General features: G+C 44.6%; 1 protein-coding gene across 5 annotated transcripts in view; it reads right to left on the bottom strand.

Annotated features, from left to right (window-relative positions):
• Positions 1 to 27029, bottom strand: part of ARHGEF15 (Rho guanine nucleotide exchange factor 15) — a 315428-nt gene that overhangs the window by 33127 nt on the left and 255272 nt on the right. For all 5 annotated transcript variants that reach the window (XM_069218718.1, XM_069218720.1, XM_069218719.1 and 2 more), the window contains 3 exons: positions 24483 to 24643; positions 21645 to 21797; positions 14816 to 14945 (listed from right to left, as the gene is read on the bottom strand). In XM_069218718.1, the coding sequence (XP_069074819.1) occupies positions 14816 to 14945; positions 21645 to 21797; positions 24483 to 24643 (444 nt within the window). The remainder of the gene's footprint in view (positions 1 to 14815; positions 14946 to 21644; positions 21798 to 24482; positions 24644 to 27029) is intronic.

Raw genomic sequence — 27029 nt, 5'->3', positions numbered from 1 at the left:
AAAAAAAATATGGGACTGAAAAAAAAAATACTTTGCATATGGGTGAACATAGATGCAAAAATGTTTTTGCTTTCAAAAACTATTTTCTCGAAAATTCTCTGACAAAAAGTGGGTTGGTGTTCCATAAAGTACATACTTCTGAGGGATGTTTCTCTTGTATCTAGAATTTTGCAACCTTTGCTAAACTGTATGAAGGCTGTGAAGTTTCAAAAAATCTTTGTGAAATTTGCGGAGGAAAATCTGCCGCGTCATTCACTGGTAGTTAACAGCAGGCTGAAGATTCCATTATACTGTTTATAAATTACAAGTGGTTGGTCCTTTTTCATGCATTCTTTCCTCTTTCTTCCTCAACTTCTCTTGCTTTTTTCAGACCCTGTTCCTTATTTTGACTGCTGTTGTTTTTTTCTCATTTGGGGGGAGGTTTAGTGTGAGGAAGAGCATCAAGTGTTACAGCAGACTGAAGACATTTTAAGATACCCCAAATGTATTTGTAGTCCCAGTGTCTGTAGGGGCAAATAACTTTTTATTTTTTTTATTTTTTAACTTTGTGCGGAATTCCAGTGGGAAAGCACTCCCCTAAAAAAATATTTATCAGTGATTGAGCGTTCTGCCCATACCACAAACTCAACGGTGTCCTAAACAAAAGCTGTTGTTATCCAACTCCAAAGTAATCAGCTTATGGACCTCAGGAGGGAGATAGCCCTGCCAAGATTCTGGCGCGTAACCAGCATTTTATGCACAAATGTTTCTGGCAAACACATTACCTAACAAACTGCTCTTGTTTTGGGTTGGAGTCTGTGAAATACTGACAAAACCCAACTCTCTGCAGCAGGCACTTTGATATGTTCATATGTATATATATATGAAATGCACCTCAAGATATTGCTGCATTGTTCTGTATTTTTATTTGTATTGTTCATTGCCTTTGTTAGTTAGCTCTTAATACTGCGCAGAGGAGGTTAGGTGGCGAGCTAGACTCTAGGTTGTGCTGGGTTGGAGGAATGTTGAATTGCCGTGCGGTGTAAATGGGAAGTGTTGAAATGTCCTGTGTAGTGACCTGAGTGATGCAGTTACTCCGCTATTGCCTGCTGCGTTTAAATGAGTAGCAGATGGAATTGTATTCCAGCTGCGAGTCTATAGTGCTTCGTACCCCAGATAAGGCGCCAAAGAGCATAAGCAGACAGACAGCAGGCTACACCATGCTTGGTTGGAAGAGTGTTGGATTGCGGTGTGCGCTTTGCAGAAAGTCTTTAATGCCATATGCCAGTGCTTCCCAAACTTTTTAAAACCACAACCCACTTTTTAGTACAAGAAACTCTTTCAAAAAGCCTAAAAAGCCTAGATTAAAACAATTATTCCTCGATAAGGCAACAATGAAGAGAATGTCTGGGTAATCAAAATTCTTTGGTGAACACATACAACCTGTGCATATCCACGAGGGCCTTCAAAATTAAATCTTTTATCCATAAAAGGCAAAAGCGCTTCTTCTTACCATAATTCATTTCAATCGTTTACTCCTTTTGGTGGAATTCCCAGCTAATAATTGTACTTTATCGGATTTGAGCCCGTGCATGCAACGTCAAGTCTGCTCAGTCAACCTTACATATTATGTTCTTTTGCTCTTTTTATCAGCCTCGAAGGAAGTTTTGAATGCCACTTTTTAAAGATGTTAAATTTAGTCACAGTACACCTGCTCTGTTCTTTTTTTTTTTTCACAACAGCATAAGAGGCCTTTGACTTGCTATTCTGTGGCCTCTTATTTGGTAGATAGTAAAATTAAGGAAATGTGCAATAACGTGAGGCAATTATGTTCTATGCATTATGCACAGCTGTAGCATTATTTTTCCTTGGATGGATTGTGATTCGTGGTGCTTGTCTGTAATCAGTATTCCATCCATTTTTTATGCGTTTATGCTACAGAAACATAGCGAAGAAAGATATTTGACTGACTACAACAAGAAACTTTTGCCACCCACCTAGATTTTGGACATGGAGCAGGCGATTTTTAATGTAATAAAGCACTGTGTGGTAGCGCATTATTAGAAGGAAGCGGATTGTGCACTGAAGTAGTCACCAAATTTGCACAGACATGCACTTATAGTCTAGATGAATAAGTTACTTACCTTTGGTAACGCTTTTTCTGGTGGATACATTAACTACCTGTGGATTCCTCACCCAAAGAATTCCCCCCTCGCGCCAGCTTCAATGGAAATTTCTTCTAGCTCTGCACGTTGACGATGACGTCACAATTGCCCGACTCCACGCAATGCCGTATGACTTCATCTAGGCCATAAGAAGCCCTCATCGACGTGCAGACGTCAGTTATCACCATTTTTTACGTGCCTTAGAGGTGAACAGGTGAACATTGACGAGAACATAATCACATCAAAAGAAGTGAAACACAACATTACAATAAAATAATGAGAAACTAACAGCAATACTGGTCCATATGAAACCCAATATGGCAGTCAAATTCAATCATGGGTACTTGAATTATCAAAACCAGAGAAAGAAATACATATATACATGCTATAACTATATACATAAAGCAGGTATATATATATATATATATATATATGGCAAATGTCACTTACCCAGTGTACATCTGTTCGTGGCATTAGTCACTGCAGATTCACATGCTGTGCACATCCCGCCATCTGGTGTTGGGCTCGGAGTGTTACAAGTTGTTTTTCTTCGAAGAAGTCTTTTCGAGTCACGAGACCGAGGGACTCCTCCCATTTCGACTCCATTGCGCATGGGCGTCGACTCCATCTTAGATTGTTTTTTTTCCGCCATCGGGTTCGGACGTGTTCCTTTTCGCTCCGTGTTTCGGGTCGGAAAGTTAGTTAGAATCTCGGAAAAAACGTCGGTATTGTTTGCGTTCGGTATCGGGTTAGTTACAACAGATCGACACCGAATTTAGAAGAGCTCCGGTGGCCCTTCGGGGTTTTTTCGATCCCCTGTCGGGGCCTGGTCGGCCCGGCCACGTGTGAATTCAAGGCTGATGGAACGGACCCCATTCCGCTTCTGTCCAAAATGCCATAACAAGTATCCGTTTTTCGGATCAGCATCTGGTCTGTAACTTGTGCTTGTCCCCAGAGCACAAGGAAGATACTTGTGAGGCCTGTTGAGCGTTTCGGTCCAGAAAGACGTTAAGAGACCGAAGAGCCAGAAGACTGCAGATGGCGTCGACGCCGATAGGACAAGAGCGTTTCGAGGAGGAAGAGGAAGCTTTCTCTATCCACGAATCGGACTCGGAAGAGCTCGAGGCCGAAGAAACGCCGAAAACCGTGAGTAAGACGTCGAAACATAAGACTCACGAGAAGTCAACAAAAGCCCAGGGGACGCCACCGCCAACAGGCCATGGCTTAACCCAAAAAAGCGGTGACAGAGCCAAGGCACCGAAAAAGGGCACGCTGGTGTCGAAGTCATCCGACTCCGGTCGAGATACCGCCACACAGCAATCTCGGACCCGAGACATCGGCTCAGAGAAATTTCGGCACCGTGACAGCGGCACCGAACAAATTCGGCACCGAGACACCACCACGCCGAAAATTACAAAGGTTTCTTCGGAGCCTAAAAAGACGTCCGAAAAAGTTTCGGTTCCGAAACATCCAGCCTCGGAGCCGAAAACAGGTTCCTATACAGAGGAACAAGGATTGGCCTCCCAAATGCAAAAACATAGATTTGGAGAGGAACTTCAAGCTGTAGAGCCAGACTATACTCAAAGGAGGCTCCACATTCATCAAGATACAGGGAAAATAACCACTCTTCCTCCAATTAAAATAAAAAGAAAACTTGCCTCTCAAGAAAAGGACAAGGAGCCACAGGCAAAGGTGGCAAAGAAAACAACTCCACCACCTTCTCCACCACCATCAGTGCACACATCACCAGTAGCAACTCCTCCACTGATGCACTCCCCGACTCATACTGCCAAGAGTCAAGATGATCCCGATGCATGGGACCTTTACGATGCTCCAGTATCGGACAACAGCCCAGACTCGTACCCTGCCAGGCCGTCCCCTCCTGAGGACAGTACATCTTACACACAGGTGATCGCAAGGGCAGCTGCTTTCCATAACGTCACCTTGCATTCCGAACCAATTGAGGATGACTTTTAGTTTAACACGCTGACCTCCACTCATAGCCAATACCAAAGACTACCTATGCTCCCAGGAATGCTAAAACATTCAAAACAAATCTTTCAGGATCCTGTTAAAGGCCGAGCCATAACTCCAAGGGTGGAGAAAAAGTACAAGCCACCGCCAACAGATCCTGTTTATATTACAACGCAGTTAACTCCAGACTCAGTAGTTGTCGGGGCAGCTCGTAAGAGAGCAAACTCTCATACCTCGGGGGACGCACCACCTCCAGACAAAGAGAGTCGCAAATTTGATGCTGCGGGCAAAAGGGTTGCAGCACAAGCAGCAAACCAATGGCGCATTGCCAATTCACAAGCACTTTTGGCAAGATATGACCGAGCTCACTGGGATGAGATGCAACATTTAATAAAACACTTACCCAAGGAGTTCCAAAAAAGAGCACAACAAGTGGTGGAAGAAGGACAAAGTATCTCTAATAATCAGATACGGTCTTCAATGGATGCAGCAGATACGGCTGCAAGGACAGTAAATACTGCAATAACAATAAGAAGGCACGCATGGCTGCGCACGTCAGGTTTCAAGCCGGAAATTCAACAAGCCGTGCTAAATATGCCATTTAATGAACAGCAGTTGTTTGGGCCGGAAGTTGACACTGCTATTGAGAAACTCAAGAAAGACACTGATACGGCAAAAGCCATGGGCGCACTCTACTCCCCGCAGAGCAGAGGCACATTTCGCAAAACACCTTTTAGGGGAGGGTTTCGAGGACAACCTACAGAAACCACAACATCACAAACAAGGCCCACTTACCAAAGCCAATATCAGCGGGGAAGTTTTCGGGGGCAATATAGAGGGGGACAATTCCAAAAAAGTAGAGGAAAATTCCAAAGCCCCAAAAGTCCTCAAAATAAGCAGTGACTCACAAGTCACACATCCCCATCACATAACACCTGTGGGGGAAGATTAAGCCAATTTTACAAACATTGGGAGGAGATAACAACAGATACTTGGGTACTAGCAATTATCCAGCATGGTTATTGCATAGAATTTCGCGAATTCCCTCCAACAGTCCCACCGAAAACACACAGTATGTCGAAACAACATATAAATCTTCTAGGATTAGAAGTTCAAGCATTGCTCCAAAAAGAGGCAATAGAATTAGTACCAAAACAAGAACTAAACACAGGAGTTTACTCACTGTACTTTCTGATACCCAAAAAAGACAAAACTCTAAGACCTATACTAGATCTCAGATTATTAAATACATACATCAAATCAGACCACTTTCACATGGTTACATTACAAGAAGTAATCCCACTGCTCAAACAACAAGACTACATGACAACACTGGATCTAAAGGATGCATATTTCCATATACCAATACATCCTTCACACAGAAAGTACCTAAGGTTTGTATTCCAAGGGATACATTACCAATTCAAAGTGTTGACATTCGGAATAACAACTGCGCCAAGAGTTTTTACAAAATGTCTAGCAGTAGTAGCTGCACATATCAGAAGGCAGCAAATACATGTGTTCCCGTACCTAGACGATTGGTTAATCAAAACCAACACGCAAATACATTGTTCACAACACACAAATTACGTCATAGAAACAATACACAAACTAGGTTTCTCAATCAATTACTCAAAGTCACACCTTCTGCTGTGTCAAACACAGCAATACCTAGGAGCAACAATCAACACAGTAAAAGGAATTGCCACTCCAAGTCCACAAAGAGTCCAAACATTCCACAATGTAATACAAGCCATGTATCCAAACCAAAAGATACAGGTCAAATTAGTAATGAAACTCCTAGGCATGATGTCCTCATGCATAGCCATTGTCCCAAACGCAAGGTTGCACATGCGGCCCTTACAACAGTGCCTAGCATCACAGTGGTCACAGGCACAGGGTCAACTTCTAGATCTGGTGTTGATAGACCGCCAAACATACATCTCGCTTCAATGGTGGAACAGTATAAATTTAAACCAAGGGCGGCCTTTTCAAGACCCAGTGCCACAATACTTAATAACGACAGATGCATCCATGACAGGGTGGGGAGCACACCTCAATCAGCACAGCATCCAAGGACAATGGGACATTCAGCAAAGACAGTTTCATATAAATCACTTGGAACTGTTAGCGCTGTTTCTAGCGCTGAAAGCATTTCAACCCATAATAACCCACAAATACACTCTTGTCAAGACAGACAACATGACAACAATGTATTACCTAAACAAACAGGGAGGAACACACTCGACACAGTTGTGTCTCCTAACACAAAAAATATGGCATTGGGCGATTCACAACCACATTCGCCTAATAGCACAATTTATTCCAGGGATTCAGAATCAGCTAGCAGACAATCTCTCTCGGGATCACCAACAGATCCACAAATGGGAAATTCACCCCCAAATACTGAACACTTACTTCAGATTGTGGGGAACGCCACAAATAGATCTATTTGCAACAAAAGAAAACTCAAAATGCCAAAACTTCGCATCCAGGTACCCACAACATCAGTCTCAGGGCAATGCACTATGGATGAACTGGTCAGGGATATTTGCGTACGCTTTTCCCCCTCTCCCACTTCTTCCATATCTAGTAAACAAGTTGAGTCAAAACAAACTCAAACTCATAATAATAGCACCAACATGGGCAAGGCAACCTTGGTACACAACACTACTAGACCTTTCAGTAGTACCTCATATCAAACTGCCAAACAGACCAGATCTGTTAACACAACACAAACAACAGATCAGACATCCAAATCCAGCATCGCTGAATCTAGCAATTTGGCTCCTGAAATCCTAGAATTCGGGCACTTAGACCTCACACAGGAATGTATGGAGGTCATAAAACAGGCTAGAAAACCTACCACTAGACACTGCTATGCAAATAAGTGGAAAAGATTTGTTTATTACTGCCATAATAATCAAATTCAACCTTTACACGCATCTGCAAAAGAGATAGTAGGATACTTACTACATTTACAAAAATCTAAACTAGCTTTCTCTTCCATTAAAATACATCTTACGGCAATTTCTGCTTACCTGCAAATTACGCACTCAACTTCATTATTTAGGATACCAGTCATAAAAGCGTTTATGGAAGGCCTAAAGAGAATTATACCACCAAGAACACCACCAGTTCCTTCATGGAACCTCAACATTGTCTTAACACGACTCATGGGTCCACCTTTTGAGCCCATGCACTCTTGTGAAATGCAATACTTAACGTGGAAAGTTGCATTTTTAATTGCCATCACATCTCTAAGAAGAGTGAGTGAAATTCAAGCATTTACCATTCAAGAACCATTTATTAAAATACACAAAAATAAAGTTGTTCTACGGACCAATCCTAAATTTTTACCAAAAGTAATCTCACCGTTCCACTTGAATCAAACGGTAGAATTACCAGTGTTCTTCCCACAGCCAGATTCTGTAGCTGAAAGAGCACTACATACATTAGACATCAAAAGAGCACTAATGTACTACATTGACAGAACAAAACTAATTCGAAAGACAAAACAATTATTTATCGCCTTTCAAAAACCTCATACAGGAAATCCAATTTCAAAACAAGGCATTGCTAGATGGATAGTTAAGTGCATTCAAACCTGCTATCTTAAAGCTAAAAGAGAACTGCCTATTACACCAAAGGCACACTCAACCAGAATGAAAGGTGCTACCATGGCCTTTCTAGGAAATATTCCAATGAATGAAATATGTAAGGCAGCAACATGGTCTACGCCTCATACATTTACCAAGCACTACTGTGTAGATGTGTTAACTGCACAACAGGCAACAGTAGGTCAAGCTGTACTAAGAACATTATTTCAAACTACTTCAACTCCTACAGGCTGAACCACCGCTTTTGGGGAGATAACTGCTTACTAGTCTATGCACAGCATGTGTATCTGCAGCTACACATGCCATCGAACGGAAAATGTCACTTACCCAGTGTACATCTGTTCGTGGCATTAGTCGCTGCAGATTCACATGCGCCCACCCGCCTTCCCGGCAGCCTGTAGCCGTTTAGAAGTAGATCTTAAACATTTGTAAATATATTACTTTAAACTTCATTATGTACATACGCATTCACTCCATTGCATGGGCACTATTACTAGCATACACAACTCCTACCTCACCCTCTGCGGGGAAAACAATCTAAGATGGAGTCGACGCCCATGCGCAATAGAGTCGAAATGGGAGGAGTCCCTCGGTCTCGTGACTCGAAAAGACTTCTTCGAAGAAAAACAACTTGTAACACTCCGAGCCCAACATCAGATGGCAGGATGTGCACAGCATGTGAATCTGCAGCGACTAATGCCACGAACAGATGTACACTGGGTAAGTGACATTTTCCATACAAGACAATGGCCCTCACCCACGGATTTCGTGGAACGACCAGTCAGGCAACGGGGAGGCGGGTGGGACCGTGAGGAATCCACAGGTAGTTAATGTATCCACCAGAAAAAGCGTTACCGAAGGTAAGTAACTTATTCTTCTGATAGATACATCTACCTGTGGATTCCTCACCTAAAGAATAGAGTCCCAAAGCAGTACTGCCTCCAGAGGTGGGTGCCTGAATGGTCAAACCAAGAAATCCTGCAGCACCGAGCGAGCAAAATGGCCATCCCTCCTAACCTCAGAATCCAAACAATAATGTTTGACAAAAGTATGGAGGGATGCCCAAGTTGCCGCCTTGCAGATGTAAACCACAGGAACACCTCTAGCTAAAGCCGAAGAAGCAGCCTTACCTCTGGTGGAATGAGCACGAAGCCCCACAGGTGGTTCTTTCTTAACTAAGGAATAACAAAGCTTGATACAGAGAATGACCCACCTGGATAGCGTTCTCTTGTGGACTGCTCTGCCTTTCCTCTTCCCCACGTATCCAACGAAGAGCTGATCATCTTGCCTGAACTCCCTCGTCCTGTCGACAAAGAAGCTCAATGCTCTTCGTGGATCCAGTCGGTGGAGCCTCTCTTCCTCCTTGGATGGATGAGGCGGAGGGTAAAAGGAAGAGAGAGTAATAGACTGCCCCAAGTGAAAGGGTGTAACAACCTTCGGGAGGAAAGCCGCCTTGGTCCTTAACACCACTTCGTCTCTAAAGAAGGAAAGGTATGGAGACTCTACACTAAGAGCCTGAAGCTCACTGACTCTTCTGGCCGATGTTATGGCCACCAGAAATACAATCTTAAGAACCAGCAAACGCAAAGCACAAGAATGCATTGGTTCAAATGGCGATCCCATTAGGAATGTTAATACCAAGTTAAGGTCCCACTGTGGCATAACAAATGGTGTGGGCAGAAACTTATTAGTGAGCCCCTTAACGAACCTCAAAACAAGCGGAGATTTAAACAAGGAAGGTTGATCTGGGAGGCACAGAAAAGCCGACAGTGCTGATAAATAGCCCTTAACTGTGGCAACTGCACAACCCTTCGGTGCCAAGGAAAGGGCAAATAATAATATATCAGACAAGTGAGCCTTTAAGGGATCAATTCGGTTCTCTCCACACCAACATACAAATTTAGCCCACCGACTTGCATAGATCGATTTGGTGGAGTGTCGCCTGGCCGATAAAATAACATCCACCACTTCTGGTGGGAGAGAAAAAGCACTCAGATTGCCCCGTTCAATCTCCAGGCATGAAGGTGCAGACTCTGGAGGTGGGGGTGTAGAATCTGCCCCTGAGACTGCGAGAGGAGGTCCACCCTGCAAAGGAGACGGAGCGGAGGGCACAGAGAGAGTTGGAGGAGGTCTGTGTACCACACCCTTCTTGGCCAATCTGGGGCTGTCAAGATGACCTGGGCCCGGTCTTGGCGGATCTTCCTCAGAACTCGAGGAATCAGGAGTATGGGAGGAAACAGGTAAAGCAACGGACCCTTCCAGGACATCTGAAACGCATCCCCAAAAGCTCTTTGCACCGGATACTGTAGGCTGCAAAATAACGGGCACTGCGCATTCTCCTAAGTAGCAAACAGATCTATCTGCGGATACCCCCACATCTGGAAGATGTAAAGAACCAGATCCGGATGAAGACGCCACTCGTGGTCGGCAGAGCTGTGTCGACTGAGAACATCCGCACGTACATTCAGAACTCCGGCCAAATGATTTGCTACCAAGCAAATCTTGTGGTCCTGCAGCCCGGACCAGAGTTGAAGAGCTTCTCTGCTAAGAAGGTACGACCCCACTCCTCCCTGCTTGTTTATAATACCACATCGCAGTAGTGTTGTCCGTCAGGATCTGGACTGACTGACCGCGAATGGAAGGGAGAAAGGCCTTGAGAGCCAGACGTACTGCCCGCAATTCCAACAGATTGATGTGAAACCTCTGTTCCACTGGAGACCAAAGGCCTTTGACCTCCAGATCCCCCAGATGAGCTCCCCACCCTAGAGTGGAAGCATCCGTTACAACTGTGGCCACCGGCGGAGGCAGCGAGAACGGCCTTCCTTGCGACAGGTTGCCGATCGCAGCCCACCACTGAAGATCCACTGCAGTGTCTCTGGAGATCGTGATCGAATCCTCGAGATCCCCTTTGTGCTGAAACCACTGCCTGCGGACGCACCACTGAAGAGCCCTCATGTGCCAGTGTGCATGAGTGACCAGCAGTATGCAAGAAGCAAACAGACCGAGCAGACGAAGGACCTTAAGGACGGGAACTACCGCTCCATTTCGAAAAATCGGAATCAACGCCTGAATGTCCTGAACACGCTGGGGCGGAGGAAAGGCCCGATTCAATGTTGTGTCCAGTACTGCCCCTATGAACAGGAGGCGTTGAGAGGGCTCCAGGTGAGATTTGGGCACATTGATTGAAAAACCCAGGTCGAACAACAACTGAGTTGTCAACTGCAGGTGACGGCACATGAGCTCTGGAGTCTTGGCTTTGATCAACAAATCGTCCAGATAGGGAAACACCCTCTTCTTCTGAGCTCTGCCGCTACCACCGCCATCACCTTTGTGAAGACTCGAGGTGCTGAAGTGTGACCAAACTGGAGGACCGCAAACTGATAATGCTGCAACCCCACCACAAACCGGAGATACTTCCTGTGCGATTTGAGGATCGGGATATGGAAGTACGCATCCTGCAAATCGACAGACACCATCCAATCTCCTTCGTTCAATGCTAAAAGAACCCGTGAAAGGGTCAGCATTTTGAACTTTTCCTGCCTGAGGAACCATTTCAAAATACTCAAGTCCAGAATTGGTCTCAACCGACCATCCTTTTTGGGGATCAGGAAGTATCTTGAATAACAGCCCTGACCCCTCTCCTACTTGTGAACCAACTCTACTGCGCCTTTTGACAATAGGGGAAACACCTCCTGTTGCAGTAACAGAAGATGGTCTTCCGAACAGAAGGATGGGCGGGGAGGGAAGGGAGGAGGGAACTCCTGAAAGGGAAGAGCGTACCCCTTCTTCACAATGTCGATGACCCAAGAGTCTGATGTTATAATCTCCCACATTGGAAGAAATTGGGCAAGTCTCCCCCCTACCGGAGACAAGTGAACAGGGAGTGGTGGAGGACTAAGGCTGCTTTCTTTGCTGCACCCCTCCAGAGGAAGAGGAAGAGGCAGAGTGCTGCTGGGTGGCTCCCCTTGTACGTACTCTGCTCCTGCCCCTGAAGGATCTGTAAGGCAGGGAGCTTGCAGATTGTTGTGGTGGCTGGAACCTGCCACGAAAGGAGGAGCCACGTCCACAACCCCTAAACTTCCTATATGACCTAAAGGTACAGGAAGTGGCTGCCTGAAGTCCTAACGACCTCGCTATGGCTCTGCTCTCTTTGAAGCGTTCAAGAGCAGTATCTGCCTTTGTCCCAAAGAGTTTTCCCCGTCAAAAGGCAGATCCAGAAGAGTTGCTTGTACATCCGAAGAGAAGCCTGATGAGCGCAGCCAAGCCTGACGCCTCAACACTATGGATGTACCCATAGCCCTTGCCACAGAGTCCGAGGTGTCCAATCCAGCCTGAATCACCTGGGTCGCCGCCGCCTGAGTGTCCGTTAGCAAATGCAACACCTCTTGTGGCAAGTTAGGATGACCTTTCACTTCCTCCATAAGGGCATGAATATAACGTCCCAAAATGCAGGTTGCATTGGTCGACTTCAAGGCCATACTGCATGACGAAAAGGCCTTCTTTGCTGCGTGCTCCATTTTCTTAGATTCCCTGTCCACAGGGGTCCCGGGGAACAAACCAGGGGATGACCGGGAGGAGCACGATGCCTGAACCACCAAACTCTCCGGAGTTGGATGTTTGGAGAGGAAGTCCGGGTCACCTGGAGCTGCACGATAGAGCCTTGCTATCACCCTGTTGACCGCTGTAGAAGTCACAGGCTTTCTCCAAATGTCCTTGATGGGGTCCAGGAGAGCCTCATTGAAGGGCAAGAGAGGCTCCACCACCACTGAAGCCGGATGCAGCACTTCAGTCAAAAGGTTCCTTTTCACCTCAGCAGCCGGAAGAGGAAGATCTAAAAAGTCTGCAGCCTTCCTTATTACTGCATGAAAAGATGCAGCCTCTTCGGTATACTCCCCAGGGGAAGCCAAATCCCATTCAGGGGAAGTGTCAATACCACTTGCAGTGTCCAGGCCCTGAAAATCATCTGAAGGCTCCAAGATTTCGCCTTCCTCCAGATGTTGTCTGCTGTATTGCTCCTCCTCCAGGAGGCGTTAAGCTAGTCATCTGGACCGGAACCTGGATTCGAGTCCTGGCGTCGATAAGGCATCGGCCGACGCCGAAGATCTTCGCCGGCACCACAGGCACCTTTGACTGTGGACTGGATCCGTGGAGAATCCACCGGCGCCGGAGTAGCAGACGTTGTAGGCATCACAGGTCACAGGTCCCCCTGGGCAACGCCAAAGGCATCGGCGCCGCAGCGGCTCCAGAAGGCAAAAATGGCATGAAGGGTGCTGGATTGTAAGGAGCCGGAGCACCCAAATTAAAAGCCAAAGGGCCTGATGGACCCGCATGCCCTCCACCAGGCACCATGGTGGAAAAGATATTAAACATAGCATTAAAAAATGCAGCAGGATCCATACCCGGCGCCGGGAAAGCTGGATATGCCTGTGGAGTCGGCGCCGGCATAGAAGCCGATGATGGCATCTCCTGCACGGAAGAAGTCGTGACGACGCCGAGAGTCTCCATGGCGATGATGAGTCTTTGACGATTTCGAAGAAGATTCTCTACGATGCCGCCTTTCCTTCCTCTTCTTGGAACAAGCTAGGAATGATTTAGCCTCTCTCTCTTTAAGCGCCTTAGGGTTCATGCGCTGGCAGGACCCGCATGACTCGACCTCATGGTCGGATCTAAGGCACCATAAACAATTTTCATGGGGGTCAGTGACCGACATCCGACCCCCACACTGGTTACAAGGTTTAAAACCAGATTTTCTTGGCTGCGACATAGTAACTACAGATGCATAACTTTAGCTCCCTGTTAGCCTTGAAGAAAAACCGTTATTCGAAGGCACGGAAAAAAGGGAACTGACGTCTGCACGTCGAGGGCTTCTTATTGCCTAGATGACGTCATACGGCGTCGCGTCGGGCAATTGTGACGTCATCGTCGACGTGCAGAGCTAGAAGAAATTTCTGTTGAAGCTGGCGCGAGGGGAGAATTCTTTAGGTGAGGAATCCACAGGTAGGTGTATCCATCAGACACAACTATACTGCACCCACATAATAACTGGATACAGTGAATGTTTACTATTTGTGCATCACAAAGTAAAGTGTCTTGATTTGCTCTAATGCTTCTAAAATATTTGTTTCCATCACACTTCAGAATTAGAAAAAAATGTGCTTCATTTTGCTTTCCTAAGAACTGAATGTGAACAGTTTATTTACAGCTATTTACATGTTGTTGTGTGTTATAAAAAATGACATCCTACAGCCTTTCCTTTCACACTTTCTGTGCCCAGCAAGGTTGCCACGTAATTTCACTTCACCTTTCTTTCTCCAACTGCAAAGTGAGATGTGTTAGTAAACATCAGTGCTGATGCTACAAAATAAGCAGCAGAAGACATAGCCTGACATTTGACCTCTGCCTTTAAAGAGCAACAAATGTTAACACAATAGATACTTAATTGTAAAGGCATATTTATTTCTTGCCTGGACTTTGCTGACCCATTAAAAATCGGCTCACGAGCCACAGTTTGGGAAACATTGCCATCCGTATGGACCGGAGTCATGCTCCAATAATTAAACTGGTTGTTGCATTTGGAGGAATAACAAAAGGGAATTGTTTTATAGTTGCAGTTGTACAGTGTTTTATACCACAGAGAAAGTGGAAAAGTGATTTAGCAAACAGGTAACAGGCTTGATTAAGAGTGTGGATTTGCAGCGTGGATCATAAGTGAAGTATTTTAGTGCCGTGTGTAATGATCTGAGTGGTCCTTTCATCATGATACTCATCATGGTGCTTAGATGAAATACAGAGACAATTTTTAATACTTGCATTTATGTAGCGCTTCATACCCCAGACTAAGCACCAAAGCGCTTTAGCAGGCAGGCAGCTGGCTGTATTGTAGGTTGTGCTTGGTTGGAAGAGTGTTGATTTGCAGTGTCATCCTTGGGAAGTGTTTTGGCGCTGCGCATGACTGACCGGGCAGTACTCCTATCCTGGCACCGGTCTCTGTGCTGGAGTGAACAGTGGGGCAAGTGGTTGCGGGATAGATGGAATAAGATGGACATTAACTAGAAGTGGATGGCCAAGCACGGCTACCTCAATCAGCATTTTAATGCGTGTGATCCTCTGGAAGGGAAGCAGCAGGAAGGACATGAATGGCAGGCGCTGACACTGTGGGAGCTCCTGCAGGCGGGTGATCACCGTTGCGAACTGCACGTTCCGTTCCCTGCAAAAGAGCACAGTTGTTACAAGCAGGATCAGCACAGCCTCATGTTCAGAACCGAGGTCCAATGTTCACTGATTGGCATGGGCTCAAATCAGTCCCCCTGCAAACGTATATCAAATCACTATCCCTGTGGCTGTTGCCTGAACCCTTGGAGCTACCTCATTAGCAATCTAAGTTAAAAAGACCCTGGCCCCAGCTTGAGGGTCTGGTTCTTGACGCTAGTCTCACCCGAAGCCTTGATGGATGCCAGCACATCTGGCAAACCAAGACAGGAGCCCAGGACAGGCCTGTAGGCATCTCACCCTGTAGCATGAGCCACTCCTCTGAACTGGCCTCACCTCGGCAGCAGAGGGCAGTATATGAATTCCAGGAATTAAGAGTGAATATAGGCAACATACAAAAGTGGTGGGGAGGAAAGAAACAATGTTTGAAATAGGATTCACAAAAATCCAATGATGCTTGGGGTCAGCCAGGGTAAACCTTGAGACTAAGGGCCTGATTTAGATCTTGGTGGAGGGGAATACTCCCTCGCAAACGTGACGGATATCCTGTCTGCTGTATTATGATCCCAGAGATCGTAATAAGGCGGACTGGATATCCTTCACGTTTGTGACGAAGTATTCCATTCTCAGAGATTTAAATCAGGCCCTAAGTGAGGCTTTTCTGTGTTATGACCAGTAGGGAAATGGGTAAACTAGTGGGGCTGACTGTGAGCTGTGTGCATAAACAAGTATTGGCAAAGCCAGTGACCGGTGCTGGCTGGCAGCATTTTGTCCTTGCCAATGCTTGTTTTGTTGTGTTTTTAAAAAAAGAAACATTGTGAAGAGCTGTAGGGCCTTTGCCAACATACAAAATAAACACTGGCTCAGAGCAAAGTTTTTGGTCACAGAAAACATAATTTGCAGTAGCTTTGCATGAAATTTCTCTTTGTGAAAGGGAACAATGGTAATCAGTGAAGGAAGCCAATGGCTGAAGTGGGAGAGCCACTGCCGCATGACGTAATGGATGGAAGAAAAATGTGAACGACACAACAAAAGAGCAATGGATGAAGAGGGCTTGGTAAAAGACCTCATAAGTAAATCATTTGTATAGAATTTTAGTAAAGTCAAATGGTCTGGGCTAAATCCCAACTTAAAAACTCAGGGAAGAAAACAGTTTCAGTCAGAGGAAATCTGTCAAGTATCTTTGGAGTCCACTCTTTCCCTCTCCCACACACACAACAGGACAGGAGAAAGCTAAGTAACAGTTAAGACACTTTGACAGCTGATGGTCTGTAATATTCAACCACGAGGCTTTCTCCCACCTCCTTACCATGTTCTGTTTCTTCTGCAAACTGGCTTCACTTGGGCCTATGCCCTCAGTACAGGGATGTGTGCTCTCTTCAGTTCTGAGAGGCTCCCCAATACTAATGTCCTCGGGAAAGAGTCCCATGCATCCACGGATTTAGATGCACAAATACCTTTAGTGCCAACTAATGTGCAGTTTGCTCCCTTATAATTACAGTTTGCACACAGTGGGTTCAGACTTCAGAAGGAAAGATAATGTGAGGTTTACATGCATTTTCTCTGTTCAGAAGTTTGCAAAGTGGAAGTTAATGCTATGTGTCTGCCTGGTTTGTACCATGTTTGACCAGGTGAAAGGCAGGCAAAGCCCTGGGATGCACAGGTTGTATAAGGTGTTGTCATCCCTTTTTGTGCCCAAAACAGGATTAGTGTTGTGCTCGTAACCAGGGTCTATGTCAAATACCTAACTCAAAGTAGTATTCTTGATGTTACACATTTACCCGCACACTTTCATGCAACAGGTGTGTTTCCTCGCCAAGTCATGTTTCTGGGATTGGAAATGGTAACCTCTAGGTTCTACGAAGTACCGCACCGCATACCAAGCGTCTTGATCAAATGACTGCATTGGGTTTGGGGTCTATAACCTTCAAGTACTAAAGTCATCAATGAACCGGATGGAGTCGCTACACCTCAACTCATTCCTAACACCCTTCTATTGTCCAACCACTGACACCAGCAGTACCAGTTCCTTGATCACATGGGCCAAACCACTGCATAAAACAGTGGGTGGAGGCGGACCATAGAACGGTGCCGCGAGCACTGCTGGAACAGGCATTAGCAAAGCCAAAAGATCTAACTTGTTGCCCTAATGGTTTCTGACAATGCTTTGTATGTGTGATGACATGCCAGCATCAATCCGCATACGAATGCGCAATTAAGAATATGCAATCATGCATATGGAAATACACCAATGCCAATATTTTTTCTTTTATTTAGCAATCCAAGATGGCAGAAGCCAAATGAATAGGTAAATATGATATTATATTGTCTTTGCGTGAAAGCGTTTTAGGCAATGTGGAGCAGCCCAGCAGCAAATGGATGCTACTGCACCCACCAAAAAAACAAAATGTAAAGGACTGCAAGGGTGGGTAACAACTAATGGGGAGTGAACCTGGAGGAAGCAACAGAGATGTGCAAAAGCACCTTCTGTATGGCAGCGGGGTCTAGCAGCAAATGTCAGCTGCAGGGCAATCCAGAAATGAAAACCAAAGCAATTTTTCAGGGCAGCATAATTTAGGGGTGCATCGAGCAGCAGGTGAGGGGGTGGAGGTGAAGGAACATGTATTTGAGTGGAGGGAAGCAGAATGAGGAAGAGCGCAATAAAAAAAAAATGCAGTCTCATGGAGTGGTTAATGGAAAAGAAAAAAGTAGTTCCCTAATTTGAGCAGTGGATGATACAAGTCAGCCAATCATATGAATGTTAAAGGGACTCCGCTCTTGAAAACAGACACATACAAAAAGAAGACAACCAGCCATCGAATAACAAGCAAATGAGAGTGGCAATAAAGCCAACCAATGGCATGCAATGGGCGGACTCCAAGCCCACTGTAAGCTTTTATATAGTTCACAAGGTGGCTTTGCCTATCAGACAGCTAGGAGGAGTCAGGAAGGTGAGACCTAAAAAAGGGCTTGGTGGGGTTCCCTAAACTTCCCTAGTGTGCTTGTGTAATGTAAAACGTTCTCAAGCTCTTTTTATGCACTGCACTGAACCTTGTTGCTTGGAAAAGGTTTGAAAGGATTTGAAAATGTGGTTTACTTTTCAAAATATCATTTTTCCTCCTATAGTTCTCTATTCTAGAAACCATGAGGAACTCACAAATCTGCACACAAATCTGCATTTCACATCATTTTTGAAAGAGGACAAAAATAAGGAGAATAAAAAAGATGTCCTTATATGTTCATCTAACAGCTTGACAGTGTGTGCTTTTTTTTTCAGATGCAGCGTTTGTATCTCTTTACTGCCAAATTATAATTTGAGAAGTGCCTCAGTTTCCATGGCAACGCAGTGTTCACCATGGCAACAGCAGGGCTGCAAAAAGCAACGTGTCTAAAGGCACGTAGGTGCAATACCTGGATAGGTTACCTTGAGTCGCTTTCTCTGAATGCACCTGGAATACTAATTCAGCCTGAAAACCCCTTTAGATGAAGGTAGTAAACCTGCTGCCCCATTCCCGGACCGGAGGTGGAAGACCGGACGCGAGACTGGAAACAGGAATCAAAGTGTGCAGATAGCACAGGATTTCCTCACAGGCCCCTGGAAGGCCTAGAGAGTGACACAGTCCAAATCTGCAATACAGATTTTTTTTATGATACAATGTTGATTTCTTTGGCCCTGGAGAGTTTGAACAATTTTTAAAGGTTGCACAAATTTTGGCAAATGTTCTGCCCATTTTCTATCTCTGTTTGGCTTTCCAAGCGGAAGGCGTACAGAAGCGTCGAAAAAGTACAAGGGATAGCTGCATAGAAGCAGCAGGTTCTCCATGGCCGAGGACTCGCTGACTTTAACAGAAGGTCAGGAGGGTTGCAGTGCGTAAACCACCCCATCTGAGTCACTCAGACACCCTGGGGCCGCTAGCAACTGAATGCAGCAAACACTTGTGCACGGTTAGGTTACAAAAAAAGTTAGGGGGTGTAACCAATGGTGAGAGAGGGTGCATATACCCTGGAATCAGGACACAGATTGGCTGTTGAGAGATGTGCGCAACAGGTGTATGCGGCGAGGGAGGTGGAGACTTCACGAAGGGTAGAGACGGAGCGGCAGACTGAACCTATAAATTATATATTTCAAATAGCAGGATTCCAAGCATTCATAAAATTAAAAACAAGTAAAGTTGCTCAGTTCGATATAACTTTCTTATTTTGAGCACAGGCCACAGATCTTCCCTCCTTTTCCTACAGAAGTGAAAATATTTTCTCAGATTTCCACTTATTTTGTTGCGGGTTTGGACAGTCCTTACCTAATGGACTTGTCTGGTCCTATTTAAAAACCACGTCAGGCAGCTGAACGCTTGCAACAAGGGCTTAATTCCTAAAGTTATGTCACTGGTTGAGAACAATAAATCTACTCTAGTCGAAGAAGTGGAATCCATCTATTAGGGCTTTTACAAGGTTTCATTGAGCAAATGTGAAACACCGTATTTCATCTATAAGTTCAGTAAACTAAAAATATTTCAAGCAAAATATGTCTTGTTTCAAAATCAATTAACTTTTGTCGCAAATATCTGTTTTGTTTTGTCTTGACTTAATAACTTTCTGTTAAAGCGATCTGGAATATGTCATGAATCACCCACTTTTGTTATGCTCCATACGTTTTAACGCAAACCAATGTTTTTGTGTTAAATCAATGTGTTTTTTTACTAATCAACTTTTGTGGGTCGTAAATCCATTCATGACAAGACAAATCAATCTGAACAAACTGAAATGGTGGATCCTCAGAGCTTCTAATTTAATTCACAATTTGTTTAGATCAAGGAAGTAAACAAGACTTGCCCAGCGCCTTGACCAGGTAGAATATGACCCCACCTTTTCCGTGTAAGGGATGGAAGGAAACAGTGCGCCAATAGGTTAGATGTCAAATTATGGTACTTCAAAAAGAAATGTCATGACTACCTTCTTAGAGGCTAAATGACTGGCCACTGGCAGGGCGTCCCATTTCTTGGTGGCACAAACTGAAAAGGAAGCCGCTGCCAGCATGTTCCATTTTGTAGTGGGTAACTGGCACTGTAGAGCGAGACGGAACAAAGCACTCTATCTTTTTGCATTGGCTTGAAATTTGGATAGAATATTAGCTGGTCCAACCTGAAAGGAACCCTGATGAATCAAACAAAGCTTTTTTAAAATATAACTCTCAATTTAATTGGCAGTTGGTGTATTTGGGCCACAAAGGTTGAAATATGTGTGCACCTTTGAGTCCCCAGAGTGCCGATGCGGTGAGGTTCTGGATCAGCGGCATCCTTACTAACAGACCTTCTGGTGAGCCTAAATGAAGTGCATTCCAGTGGTCAATTCGTGATAGAATCGATGCCTGCAACTCTGCTTTTAGTAGGATAGTGGCAAGAAGAGGCAGGTTTGTCTAGCTTTCTTTAAATAATGGAAGCAAGAGGCTGCAACTTTGCCGACACCAGGTTTAAAAGGCAAGACCTTACTGCAATGAATCCCAAATTATTGACTGACTGGACCTGGAGGGGAACCAAGATCTGATGGCCACCAGCAGCTGGTCCAAACCTCATCAGCTTTAAAGCTTTTTTTCATCTGGTGGAGCACAGCAGGAAGACAATTCTTTACTGATTCCTTCACCCGAGCCTTGGACACATTGAGGCAAATGATACGTTCAGCTTTGACCATGCACCACAATGGAACTAAAGGCAAGACTGACCACCCTTGTTCCAAAGCTGACCTGCAATAAACACAACAATGTAGCTGAAGATCACCAGGACAGAAGGGGCTGTTTGGAAGCATTGAGTGGCATGGCTCTGCTTTGTTCCAGAGCTGACCACTGATGGACACAGGTCTGTAACTTCAAAACTATTCCGACCCATGGCGGTGTGCAGGTGTCTTAAACACACAAAAGGTGATGGGTGGGAATGCTTGCAATGAGTCTAACCACTGATAATCGCTTGTGGCGGCATTCCAAGCCATTGTTCCTTTGCCCACCATGCCACCTCAGTTTGGACCCAGCTGAATGCAAATCTGTCTTGACTATGCTCCATCAGGCCTCCCAGAGCTAGAACACAGGCAACCCAGGATCGGTTTCGGCCTACCTGGGGCTCCTCAGTCGGGTATTGCTTTGTTGCGATGCACAGTGAGCACCAGACTCATGTATGGGCATACCCGTGCAGCTTAGGGCAGTACATCAAGATTGATTTTCATATGGCTGGGTCCAGACTGAGGTGGTATGGTGGTCAAAGCAATGATAGACTGGAATACTACCCTAAGCTATTGCCAGTGGTTAGACAAACTGCGAGCACTCCTCCCATCGTCTGTGTGTTTGGTGTACATGTGCTGACAGATAAGCAACCCAGCCAGTAGCAGTGTTGGCCTCCCAAGGACAATAAAATACCTCTAAATTGCCCCCATAGAAGGCGTTTGGCTAATGCCATGGGCCGGCCAGTACCAAAGTTGCCTACTAACCCAAATGAAGATACAACTCCCAATCGTCCAGACAGAAGGAGCCATACAAAAGGCAACACAAGGGCTGGGCGTATAGCTAAGGACCTGTTAGAATACTTGATATGTACAGTTGTAATGATAGATATTGCTTCCACAAAAAAAATAAGTAGCCTCCCAAAATATGGCACAACAGAAGAGACTTTCTTTAGAGAGTCTAGTTGTTGTGGGTGCTGCAAATCACTCTTACATGAGGGAGCTGTATGTCTTCTCCTGGTACACCTGGTTCCGCACGTAGTCGATGTACACCAGGAAGCTCTGCTGGGCATGGTGGTAGATGATGTCACAGATGTCGGTGATGTACAGGCTCTCATCCACCCGCTCCTCCAGGTCCTTCAGAAATCTGCACACGGGGAATGCAAGAGCTAGCATTAGAAAGGCAAACACTGGAGTCACACAATTAGATTTAAACATTTATGTGGAAGAACCCACAGAGTTATATTAGCTCTTGGCGCTTCCAAAAACAGATACAATTAGTGTCCACCTCCACCGTACTCACTGAATGAACATTCACAGCATCATAGGGGAAGATGGGTGAGTTAACTTTTAAATGTGGAACTTACAAAGGGATGACCCATCCTCACTGATGAATAAGGCGGTCGCCTATGACACCAAGGTAAGACAGGGCACAACATTTGAAGATACAAACCTTCTTAAAAAAATACAATTAAAAACAATTGGGACACCAAATTCATGGTTTAAGGCATGGATACTCACAAACGTTTTCCCAGGGGCCACAAACTATGGTCCGTGGTAAGCCCAAAGGCCACATTGATGTTGGGAGGATGGGAGTGGGGTTTTGTGGGTGGTTAAATTGTGCAGGATATTTCTTTGCTTCTTTTCCCCTACTTCAGTTAGCTGGTAAAGAGCAGCTTCCCCATTTATTTAACATCTCTCTGAATGTTAGTGTTCTCTGTACTTTGAGTATCACTGGTTTAAGGCCTCTGGACTTGCAAGTTACACACAGATCTCTGCAGACTGGTTGACCTGTTTATCGCAGGACAGTTACACGTGACCTCTGGAGTGGCCTCTGCCATAGCTGGAGGTAACAAAGGTCACCATTTTCGTCACACCGATTCTTACCTTGCTCATGGCATAATCATGCAGGGGAACAAGATAGAGCATGTGCTATGTGATCGACTGCGGGTGTCATCTGTTTTTCCTTTGGTTGTCCAGTCTGTTCCTGGTGTAGGATAAAAACCCATAAGGTACAACTGTACCTCCCTAGGCAGGAAAAGCTGTCCATGTAGCTCAAAGGACAGCAGACTGATCTGTGGATTTCCATCTTCTACTATCGAACAGACAGAGAGATGTGGGGTCCAAACTTGCTTTATCCCATGGCACAGATAGCTGGTAGATGGTGTCTCGTGATCTTCCAGAGCAGATTGTTACAATTATAAGTGCATGGGGCACATAGTTCTATTAAGTTACATGTTTTCTTTTAAGTCAAACATTTTGAAAATCATTGAACGCTTAGATTTCTTTTTTTTTTTCACACTTTTAGCTAATGGTTGCAAATAAAGCCAAACATGCACCTCTAAACAAATGTAATCACCTTTCATTCAGCAGTTAGCGTGGCAGCCAGTGGAGACCCCCTCCACACCCACCACCAACCCTCCCCCACAACACACACATGATTAAATGGGCAACACAGTTATGGATACACATTGTCCAAACCATTACACTTTTGCGGAAAGTTTGGTGACGATCAGCCTGATGGAAAAGTTCCAGGCTGTAAAAAATAGTCCCTCCCTATAGAAGATAGCCAGAACTTTAACTTAAGAGGATGTTCACACTCTGCAAAACTCAGCAGCTGCCACTAGGAATGTCACAAGTAAACACTGCTGCTTCCCCAACAAAAGCCTCATAACATCAGCCCCTCAATTCTTTCAACTTCTTCTTCGCCGCCCCGACTGAACCCTTCACCTGCTCCTTTAGGACCAGGATGACTGCTCTGCATTATAAAAGCAGGGGCCTCTGTCTGGTGCCCACCTGAAACGTTTCCAAAATATACATAGATGGTCTGAGGAGCACTGTTACCATGTGAACGGCAATATGCCTCTCAGTGATCATTCATATCATTTTAGGCGCTCAGCACACCTATGAATGCATTTCACTTTTGAGGTCAGGCCCACAGTGCTCATGTATTCATATTTTTTTTCAAAAACAAAAAATACATAAACGAAGGGATTTTAGGTCAGCCTTCTTCGTCCACTGGTCTGTTCAACTGTCACTCACATTTTGCTTCTGCCCACATCTTCATACAGTATGGCGCAAAGGGTCAGCGCTCTGCAGGCACTGGCTGTCAAATCGTGCGCAGTGTGTGACTACATTTTTCCAGATCATGTGCACAGCTGCCTAATATGTAGCGCACTTCAGAGCCAGGTCGGTCACACTTTCCTTTCATTTATTTTCCTATCATTCTTTTTTAATTTAAAACTTTTTATTTCTATTGCACTACTTGCAAAAATATTTATCTAGAACACTTTATTCTTGACAATGCGTTTGGCTTTGCCAATCCTTGACTAAATGAACGCTGCAGCTTCCTCCCTTTGCCAGTGCTCACCATTTTATTATCTGCCATCTTTATTAAGAGAACACCAGCCTGCTGTTCTGTATAGGATCCAAGCTCCATCTTTGTGCGGGTTGGCAAGTGTTTTGTGGCTTCCACTATCAGCATGGATGTTTGCAATGTTTGTCCATAAAGTGGTAGATTCTATTGTTGCAAGCGCACAGGGCATTAGGTGAGGCCAAATGAATGTACTTGGGGCTACTGCACTGTGTAGGGTGCATGAGTCTAGCATTATTAGTGGCCTGCAAGCAGCACCTAAGAACTATGTAAACTCTTGCATACAGATATGTTTACCAGACCAGCCTTGGTGCAGAGCATCTAACCATCACGATTAAAATCAGTAAACGGGGGGTGGCATGAGAAGGAGGGGCTGATATGCACATAAATATATACTCAAAAAGTAGCCCATGGATAGAGTACATCTAGCCAATGCTGTGACCGCGGCCCTGGGCTGACCTTTCGCTGACCTCCTTGACCTTGAGGATGTTGGAGAAGAGGATCTTCTTCTCGCGGATGATGATGGTGTCGTCCAGCTCCCTGCAGTCCATGAAGTGTTCGGTGAGGACCGTCAGCGAACGCAGGTAGGAGGCTTCCGAGGTGAGGACCTCAAACATGCTCTGCGATGAGAAGGGACAACAGAGACCGTATGAGGGATCCAGACACATCAGCATGCAATATTCATTTACGGTTTTCACAATCATCCATCTTTTTGTGAGCAACCGAAAGTGGACTACTGATGCAGCAGTATAGCCCAATAAGACTATAACCCCTTTGCAAGTTTTTGAGTCTCAATGCTTTTTTCAATTTTACTAACTCATCATTAGTTTGTTGTGGGAATTGAAAGGCCTCTTCAGTTTTCAGACAGCTCATAAATGTAAAAACCTTCTTAGGAGGTTAAGCTTACTTCATTTTAGGATGTATTTCGACCTTTGGCTTAAAGGACATATGACCACCCGGTAATGCAGTCCACACCAATGGGGTTGACTTTAACACCCATTACCGAAAGCCTACAGGCCTGGAGTGTGGTACCTGCCTAAAGTTATTGAAAGAAGTATTTGTTAATATAGGCTCAGGGGTGTACAATTCCATCAAATATCCAAATGCCAAGGGACCAGATGGTTCAGAAATCTACTTATCCTGTAAAAAAAATCCACGTTCTTTTTAATGCCAAGCAATAACAAATGACTAATTATGTCAGATTATGCTCATATTATACGAGATTATATTATTATATCATGGTTTGGATTTTAGCAAGGCTCTGATTTTCCCACAATTCTTCAAATCGACATACAGGTGCTTTTAAGTAGGTTGTAAGGTGTAGTTTTGTGTTGGAAAGCCCTGCGCGTCTGAATTCACCGACCAATGTGAATGCTGAAAGGTACTCAACTACTCTGCTCAAATCTTTTTCAAAACTGGAGAATTTGTTTAATTGACTCCTGGCAAGGGCAGGAGTAGAACATTTTCCAGGGTGGAGAATAAAGGAAGTGTGAAAAGAAAGTTAATTTGCTATGGCTCAGCAAATTTTGGCATGAGAAAAAAAATATATATATATTTGTAAAACACATGTTTACCCTAGGATCTTTTGGCGCTGAAATAACATGTTGATTGTTACTTACTTCACCTATGGCAGAAGGATGAAAGGCTGAGTAGACCTCTCAGGATTCAAACCTGCGACCATGTATATTTGCTCATGCAAAAACAGAATTTACAAAGTTTCCAGGTATAATTCAATAAAGTTTAGCAAATTCATGAAGGACATAAATCAGCACCAGTGCAAGTACAAACATTAGCAGATGCATTTCTGGGCCTTTATTTAAGAATTAGGCCCCTAACTTATTTTAATGTCGCTCAATATGGTTTAACACAGATTCTCCATCTGTTGTAATTATTGACACATGTTACTAAAAAAATGACTTAGAAAAATGGTGTCAGAAGTTCAGTGAAACCCTTTTTTCAAATTGAAATTTTGTACATATACGTTTTACTTTGAAAGCAAAAAATCACCAATCTTGCTTTCAGGATTATAGTCGGGTAACATTCTGTCAGCATAATAAGCAGCCTTAAATTGTTCATTTTTGAAAACATGTGTATGTGTTTTTGTACTGAACCACTGTCCGTAATGGAAACTGAACCCACAGAACTTCCGTACAGCACTAACTAATAGCAAAGGCTTTGCATTAATAATCGCAAATACAAGTTTTATGCATAAATACAAATCTTGGCTTAGCGGCGGATAACCCCATCACTGACTGTTACAGTAAAATGGTAGCCAAAAGGTTTGTGCTTCAAGGGGTTTGGTCTTCATGGTCATCGGACATAGTAAACATGAAACAATATGTTCTGGGCATCAGTCAATAGAAGTCCAAGCAACCCTTGGGCTTGTAGCCAAGTCCAAGAAATATGCCACTGGGAACGTACAGATCCAAGATTTGTGCTACAGGTCGGTGGGTCAACAGTGCCTCTACTTAAAAGTTTCTTTCTGTTCTCACATTGGCACCCCACTTCTTGAAGTTTGCATGATGTTAACACTGCTGTTAAAAAACGGCTTTCAACTCTACAACTCTCCATGGTCTTCACCACTCATTTTCTCTCACAAACACATTTGCCTCAAAATTAACAATCCTCTTAGTTACAGAAAGTTACAAACAGGCTTCAACTCCATACAGGACATGGAGTTGGTCGGTCTTTGACACAAATGTAAACTTATCAGGACCTACACAAAGAGTGGTACCAACAGGTATAGGTGTCACGTGTGAGGAACACTCTGCCATTTATTGTCCAGGATGTCTTGAGTTTAAAAATGGCTCCCAAATGCAGACTACCACTCCTTCAAACTCATTTCAGATCTATTTCCAGGTCATATGCATGAATGAGTTTGAGCAATCATCAGTTTTGCTCGTTTCCAAATGCAACAAGTTTAATGTCATCAGCTGAGAATCATCTATGGGGCCCTCCCCTTTGTACAAGTTGCCCAACATATTACATGGTAATGTGACTCCCAGG

Source organism: Pleurodeles waltl, chromosome 12 (assembly GCF_031143425.1).
Source record: "Pleurodeles waltl isolate 20211129_DDA chromosome 12, aPleWal1.hap1.20221129, whole genome shotgun sequence".
NCBI classification, from domain to species: Eukaryota; Metazoa; Chordata; class Amphibia; order Caudata; family Salamandridae; genus Pleurodeles; species Pleurodeles waltl.
The sequence above is the reverse complement of the archived record's forward strand: the minus strand, read 5'-3'. Positions and strand labels throughout refer to the sequence as shown.